This window comes from Octodon degus, unplaced genomic scaffold (assembly GCF_000260255.1).
Source record: "Octodon degus isolate 3935 unplaced genomic scaffold, OctDeg1.0 scaffold00024, whole genome shotgun sequence".
Taxonomy (NCBI): Eukaryota; Metazoa; Chordata; class Mammalia; order Rodentia; family Octodontidae; genus Octodon; species Octodon degus.
This window is the reverse complement of record NW_004524600.1, coordinates 6,651,159-6,659,304: the sequence shown is the minus strand read 5'-3', so window position 1 is coordinate 6,659,304 and position 8,146 is coordinate 6,651,159. Positions and strand designations below refer to the sequence as shown.

The 8,146-nt window shown below is 40.5% G+C and overlaps 1 protein-coding gene across 2 annotated transcripts in view; it reads right to left on the bottom strand.

The window, feature by feature from the left end:
• Window positions 1-8,146, bottom strand: part of Fndc1 (fibronectin type III domain containing 1) — a 140,152-nt gene that overhangs the window by 23,308 nt on the left and 108,698 nt on the right. For both annotated transcript variants that reach the window (XM_023712225.1, XM_023712226.1), the window contains 2 exons: window positions 6,841-7,305; window positions 873-941 (listed from right to left, as the gene is read on the bottom strand). In XM_023712225.1, coding sequence (XP_023567993.1) covers window positions 873-941; window positions 6,841-7,305 — 534 coding nt within the window. The remainder of the gene's footprint in view (window positions 1-872; window positions 942-6,840; window positions 7,306-8,146) is intronic.

The window sequence follows — 8,146 nt, the reverse complement described above, 5'->3', positions numbered from 1 at the left end:
AAAAAAAAAAAAAAAAAAAAAAAAAAAAAAAAAAGATGACATTATTCACACAGCTGTGATTTAAGACAGTGAGGCTATGGGTGGCTGACAGCAAGGCCAAGTACATCCTGAGGACATCCAAAGCCTGAGTGTCAAAGGCCAGATGGAGGAGCACGGGATTCCCCCTCCACTTGAAGCAACTTATAAAGAGCAGCACTGAGGGCCCTATGAATAACAGCAGAATTAGTTGCCACTTACTCAAGACTGCTCCAAATGCTACCCAGGTGCACTCTTTTTTTTAACAAGGTCTGTCTACACAATCAGGGAAAGCCTTGTGCTCACTTTTGTGTCCTCCAGACTGACCTTGAACTCATAGTGATCCTCCTATCTCAGCCTCCCCAGTGCTGGAATTACAGAGGTGCACACAATACCCACTTTTGAAGCCAGCATGGCAGGTCTGGGGATTGAACTTGGGACCTTGTGCTTGCCAGATAGGTGCTTATGCCGCTGAGCTATCTCCCCAGCTCTCCATTCTTAATCTTTACTTGAAAGGATTCTGTGGTAAGAAATCAAATCTACAGTATCACTTTTTTTTAATATAATTAGAAACAAATAGAAAAGGGTGAGAAAGAGAAGAGCTGAGCCTGAGGAAGGCAGAATAATTGCATTATTTTACAAATGGAGGTGAGGGAGCAGCAACAGAATGCATATGCAGGCCATGCCATTTTTTCATAGAACAAATATACACCAGGAGGTGATTTGGAAGAAGGAAGTTAGAACTACCTTCCTCAGCACCACACCTGAAACTATTATCAAGATCATCACACAGTAATTAAAATAAAATCCTCCATATCAGCACAGAATGTGTGTAACTCTCTGAAGTCAGCTCTTACCTTCATCATATATGACATAGTCCTCCTCCGTGGGGGTGGCTGTGTCCATCTCCAGGCCTGAGAACTCATCTAGGGAGGAAAGAGGGAAGGGATTGTCATCAGATGTCCAAGTTTCTTCTCAACAAACCTCAGTGTCCTTGTCCCAGAGCATGAAGATTCACTGACCCTCAGCAGACCACGGAAACAGGTCACCAAGGCCAGCATGGCCTCAGTGTTCCAGAACACCAAGATGGAGGCCAGGCCCTGCTTCCTTTGAGCTCAGAAGAGACCAAGTCAAGAACCCTACTGACCGGAAATGATCACCTCACTGATTGGGGCTCCCAGACCAGCACCCTCTCTGCCACCCTGCCTGTGACCTCTGCCCCCTGTGCATTGCCCACAGCACTGGATACTGAGGTACGACTTGGCCACCATGCCACAGTCTGTACACACACACACACACACACACACACACACACACACACACATACACACATGCTCAGAAAGCTGTAGAGAGAGACAAGTTGGAACTCAAGATGGTGACACCAATTCCTTCACCTTGAGCTCCTCTTGGCTCCTTATTGGCTACCTTTATATATACACCAGTTAAGTTCATGCTTAAATAGCCTTGAGAGATGTCAGGCTTATGATATCCACTTCTTAAGCAAAGACACCAAGTCTCTCAGAGGAATTACGCGTCTGAATGATAGTTGGTGGATGACAAAATTTGAACTTATCAAGTCCTTTGGCTCCAAAGACTGTATACTTTACACTTCATAAAACTGCCTCTCCTTTTAAAAAGTTGAAGTAATTAATCCAGTTGTTTATAAACCCAAAATATGCTCTATGAGAGCTATCATCACACAATGAGATAAAGTAGAAGGTGCATAAAGTCTCTTCACCAAAACAACCATAGGCACTAATTTTGATTTTTTTTTATGGTTAGGAAATCAGTGATCAGTGCCCAGAGATATGCTAGTGTAATATTCCTACTAGTCTTTTTGGAGCTCAGTGTGATGACAACCATTAACATTATGGTGATAAAAACAGAATCCATGAGCACAGCACAGTGGCATCTCGAGTTGTCTGCTCATCTCTTACACAGATTACGGCATGATCAGCCACCACTCAGAGGCCTGTGACACACGCCTGTACCTGCATACCCCTGAGGTACTAAAACAGCATGTTATAATAAGATCAGTGAATAGAAACAGGAGACAAGTTGTAGCTTATCCACCCTTCAATGAAAAACTACCAGACATAGGTTTTCTGTAGGTCATTCCAATGTCAAGATGCCTGGATCCAAGATAGATTACTTCTGAGCCTGTTCAATTCATTTTCAGGTTCATATCCACTAAAGTTTGTGGTTATCTTGCCATGGGTTCCTCACATATCAAAGTCTTTCCCTTGTCAACTTAACTTTTACAGACATACTCTTACTCTTCTGATTATCAGTTCAGCTTCTTTTTTTCTTTTTCATTATATTTTTCCAGGTCAAAGACAAATAAATTATGTAATTTTTGCATTTCAGGTAAACAAGAAAAAGAGAAAGTATTCTTCTCATAGACAACTGGTGTGAAGGGTAGTTTCTGGAGATACTGAAGTTGTGCATGCAGTAAGTCACAGGTGCTTTTACCTGCAAACTGAGATCACTTCTTGAGATGAGTGACACCCTGGACCTCTGGCATAAGTGAACTTTCTAGTGAGTGAATTAATGCTTTTTTATTTAAAGGCAAATGAACCCAGGGAAATGTTTCTAAACTAGCACCATCTGGACTCCATATAAAAGTAACTTCCATCCGAATGCCATTATGAACCATTTGGAACTTTGTAAAATTGGACTTGTTATAAGTCATGTTGCATTCACATTACAAATTTAAACCTCTTGATGTGAAAGTAGCTGCCAGTCTTCTACCATGGCAGTGCAGCTTGTTCTCTTCAATAGTTTATTGATGGTCATGACAAGCAGGAGTTCAAATATCAGTAAGAATCAGATCTTCAACTCCAGAGATGTACAAAACAGGAAAGAATTTATCAGTAGAAGTTTAGAGAAAGGAGTAAATGACATCCATTAGCACTTGGGCATATTTCCATGTGGTGTGGTGGTTCCAGCTCAAGTGAATTGCTGTGTAACACACAACAAGTTCCTATTTCAAATTCGTGACTGTCCTGTTGGCCTTAACATTTCCAAATACGCGCAATCTCATCAGATCTAGTGCAGAAACAGAACCTGAAAGACAAAGGTGAATAGCTTTTACTTGCCAGGTTAAAAACACAGACCACCTTCATCTGAGACACTGAGAGATTCCCAAAGAAATATGCAAGTGAGGTGCTATAATATGATGATTTCTCTACAGTAGTTTATTGATGGTCATGTATGTCCCCAAAAAGCTCATCTGTTTAGAGGTTGGAATGTTGAAAGGTCATTGTATTGTGGGGTTCCTATGATCATCAGTAGATTAATCCACTGAAGAGTTCTGAGCTGAGAATATTGCTAATAGGTGGAGTTTGGTTGGAATAAGTGGGCCACTGGTGGTATGACCTGGAGGGATATACCTATCTGTCTCCCAGGCTCTTCCCTTCTCTCCCTGATCCTGCCTACCATGACTTGAGCACCTTTTCTTCATCAAACCTTTCTACCATGCCCTTCCTTCTCTGAAGCCAGTCAACTATAGACTGGATCCCCTAAAAACAATGAACCAAAATAAACTTCATTTCATTTAAGTTGTGGGAGTTGGGTATTTTCTATCAATAATCAGCAAGTGGCAAAGACACATAAAGAACTAGAGATAAAGCACAAGTCACTGTCTTAGCTACAAGCAGCTTATCAGATGAAAAAAATCAAAAAGAAAAAAAAAACAAAAAATTGTGTGTGTGTGTGTGTGTGTGTGTGTGTGTGTGTGTGTGTGTAAGAGTGGAAAATTCAGTAAAACAGAGGAAACAGGCATATAATGTGCATCTTTGCCTACAGGGAAGTATGGCATCCATAACCAATGAAGAAGTACACAGAAATACAATTTGAATTACTCGAACAACTGAACAGTCCAAGTGTATTCCCAGAACATTATTTAAAGGTCAAGTTTTAAAAGAAAGAAGAAGGGCATGATTTAACTAGAATAAGCACTTTAAGATTTTTAAAAGGCATCTTTCAGACTGCAGGGCTATAAACAAAATGTTAGGATTTGCAAAAGGAGTAGAATGGCAAGTAGTCAACTAGAAATGGGGTCAAGTGATCAACTAGAAGGGGACTCAGAGGTGACCCTCACCGAACTCATCATTGATTACTAATGCAGGTTCCAAATCACTCCAACAACAAGCACTTCAAGCTGTTTGGCTGGAAAGTATCACACCCCAGATGCTGCCTGTCATATCCTGGTTGTGTATGCATGGGATTCTAGCATTTGTGAACATACTGAACTATACTCCATCCATTCAAGCAAAGAGAAGGTTCATGACAGAAACACTAACACAGAGGTAGAGCCAGTGATGAGGATGATGTGCAGGTAGTTCTGCAGGTTATACGTTGGAGGAGACCTGGGATGTTCCCCTAGCTGGTACCTAAGCTTCACCGAGAATTTCTCTACTGAGTCAAGATGACATTCACAGAGAGAACTTTTATGTATCAACGCCATTTATAGTACATTCAATCAAGAAGCAGCAAATGTATTGTATAGTTTTTTTTAGAGCAATTTTACTCTAACTTTCAAATCCTCAAGATACCTTCAGAACCTGATTCTATACTAGATATCTGTTTGCTTTGTCCTCCTCCATCACCAACCCTAGAGTGCACAGTCCAATGATGGGTGAAGCAGGGACTACACTGTGCATCCCCAAAGGTCTGTCTCACAGTTGAAGGTAGTTCTGCAGGTTATATATTGGGAGAGACCTGGGATGGTCTCTTAGCTGGTACCTGAGCCTTACTGAGAACTTGTCTTAAGTCACTTGGGGACAAAGTGAGTTAAGGCTGATGTAAGGAAGCCAATAAAGGATAATACATGAGAATTAGGACAGTAAGGGAAACTTAGAGATGGGAAGAAATAAAAGCAAATCCAAGAAGTAGTATGGAAATGAAAAAATAAAAGAACAATACTAACAATTAAAAGGGACAAAAGGTAACATGCCTGTGGCCTCACTGGTGAAGATGAATTTATAAGTGTATTCTCATCCCCAAACTCAAGGAGTTGTGCTGATTGCATATGTACAGCTTTCTATATGAGTCAGAACTAACGCAAGGCAAGTGTTTAATGAAGTTGTCAGTGAAATAGCAGAAATGAAAAGACAGGCTAAACAGAAATATTTTTAAAATAACATATGTAGCACATTAGCATACTGATGATATGTTACTGCCCCAAATTTAATTTTTCACACAAGACTTTTTTCAAAAGGCTGCCTGGGTACAAATTATTCTTTGGCTTGGATTAGAAAATCTAATGAACAAATGTAATGTTATACACACTATATATTTTATATAGAGAGATGTATAACATCTATAAATATATAAATTATATAAATATCATATACAAATTATATATAGATATAAGCTATGGATACAGAGATCATGATTTGCAAAGAAAAGAGACACAAATCGAGAGAAAAATATTGACTTTCATGTTCAAATTAAAGTCCAAAATTAAAGTCCAAATATGAAAAGAATAAGGCTTATGGAAAAGCAAAATAAAAAACAAAATAACAATAATCAAAACCAAATCTAAAATAATCACTTTATTTTCAACTGACTATTAAATAATTATCTATTTTTATTCTACTTCTATGCTTAAAAATAAACACATTAATATATGTAGAAGAAAGAAGTCACTCTGATAGAAAGAAACTCGGTGGTGCATTCAAATGTGTACTCACTGGGTAAATAGCATTGAGAGGCTTCTCCCCAGTGGCCCTCTCCTTCTGGGTGCATTTGCTTATGCTCTTGTTTGAACTTTTTAGATATGTAGAGTTTCCCTGCTTATTTGGCATTTTTCCATGTAAAGAATAACTTCAAACAGGCTTCTCATTTTGGACACCGCATTTGCATTCACATTGATTGGATTTATCATAGCCAGTGACACTGTAAGAATTCCAGGAAGGTCTTTACTCTGCATTAGCCTAAAAAGACATAAGCTTTATGGCCAACATTGCAACTCCTGCCAACCCGAGGCAAATCTCCACTATTCCTGTTGCAAGTCTAGGGTGGTGTCTTCTAAGGCAGTTTGAACACAGCCCCAAGCAGGAAGGATGGTGGTGATCTGTCAGCTGTACCGCAACCTGGATAAACATGCTTTAGCTCCCATTCTTTAGAGGGAAGAATTATTCCCAGCAATAAGACAGATAGACATCAACCCTAGCCAGAGAGCATAGCCCAGGTCAAGTAGAGCAAAGCAGGGGAGCAGTACACTTCTTACCCTCTGGGAAGCCCAAGCTCCCATGGGAAGCCCAACCACTTGAGGCTTGCCATTTTCCACAAGGCTGATCAAGACGTTCATCAGTCAAACACTGCTTTTCTCACAATGAGACTATTCACTGATCCAACAGTAAGAACTTTATCAAACCTTGTTTAAATCACATAGTTAATCACAGAATTTTTTGTTTTGCTTTTGTAGAATATAACAACCACTAATCCACTAATATCCAATGGGAAATACTCTGCAAAACACTATCTGAACCAATCATGTCAGAAATATTAGCTAAATCTCTAACTTGGGTTATGACCAGGGCTGCCACTTAAAATACAGGGTATTCAATCAAACTTAAATTGAAGATAAATAGCAAGTAATTTTTACATAGTTATGGCCCATGCAATGTTTCTTACTTTCTGCATCTAACAACCATGATTGGAACACAGTCCTGTCAAAGCTCCTGGGGTTACAGCTGCCTCTAACTCCCATTTCTCTATGCACATTACTTACCCCTCTCCTACAGGCTTGGCCTCCCTCTTCTGAAATGCAACAAACTAGTTAAGTGGATTGGGTTACCACTGAACAAAGCTGGTTACCTTCTTCAGGGTAGCACTCTGGGATGCCATTAGAGCTCATTATCAGGTTGCCATCATCGTCAAGATGTCCCAGGGTCCCAGGGGGACAGGTGGGGATGGGGGTGGTGGGTTCAGGGGTGGTGGTGGTGATGGTAGTTGTCCGCATGGTAGTTCGGATTGTGGTTGTTGGGCGTGCGGTGGTGGTCATGCGGTGTGTGGTGGTCATGCTGCGGGTGGAGGTCGTGCGACGGGTGGCCCTCGTGGGCCGAGGCGTGGTAGTGGTAGGTGCAATGGTTGTAGTTGTGGTGGGCAATGTGGTTGTGGTGGGGGGAAGGGTGGTTGTTTTGATGACCTCCAGACCCACCAGAGGTTTTCCTCCAAGGCTCAAGATGGGCTTATCCGGGGCACTGGCCAGGGGTTTGCCATGTCGCCCCTGTCCAAAGAGGGGTAGACCATCGGGACTGATCACAGGTGTTCCTCCCAGATCTGAAAAGAAATCAACCAAGAGCCGTGCAACAAGGTGAATGAGCCAGAGGAAATAAAAACGAATGCAATGCATCTTTCCGAAGCTTGTGTATTATTAAATTTTAGTTAGTAAAATACAAAGGAATACTATAAAGTGTATCAGCTGGGTTAGCAATATCTACTGCTATCTAGAATATCCTGGGCATATTATAATGTCCTTGCACAGACGTAGAAATCTTTCATCAGTATGCTCCATGACCCCAGAAAACTCTTAGTGGATACTAAGGGAAATAATTCCATTTCTTGTCACATTCCTACTCCTAAGGAAGGCCCAAGGATATCAAATTCTTCCAGTAAAGGGCTAGGGAATAAATACAGTAAGCTCTCAGAGACTACACAGTCTCTGTTGCAGCTATGCTTGACTCAGTCCTTGTAACACAAAAAAAGTAACAGACAATACATAAACAACACAAAACAAATGAGTTACATGATTTATAGCAAATGTTTCTGTGATCCAGTAATGTTTTGTATAGGTACACTGAAGTGTAAATTTTATACAAGTGTCACATCCAAATTATCCTTTCTTCCCCAATCACTTAAAAATATAATAGTTATTCTGAGGTCGTAGGCCTTACAAAATCAAGCAGTAGATAGAATCTGCCCCAGGGCCATAGTTTTCAGACTCCTGCTCTGCAAGGCTAGTTTCAAGAACAAACACATTTCTAGAGAGTGATGTCTTCACAAAAAGTATCGTTAAAGTTGGGGGACAGAAATGATGAGTGCTGCCTTTTTTTGAGGATCTTTTTTCCCACACGGCTGAAAGTAAATGGATCACTTTTAACAACTGTTAAAGTGAGGACAA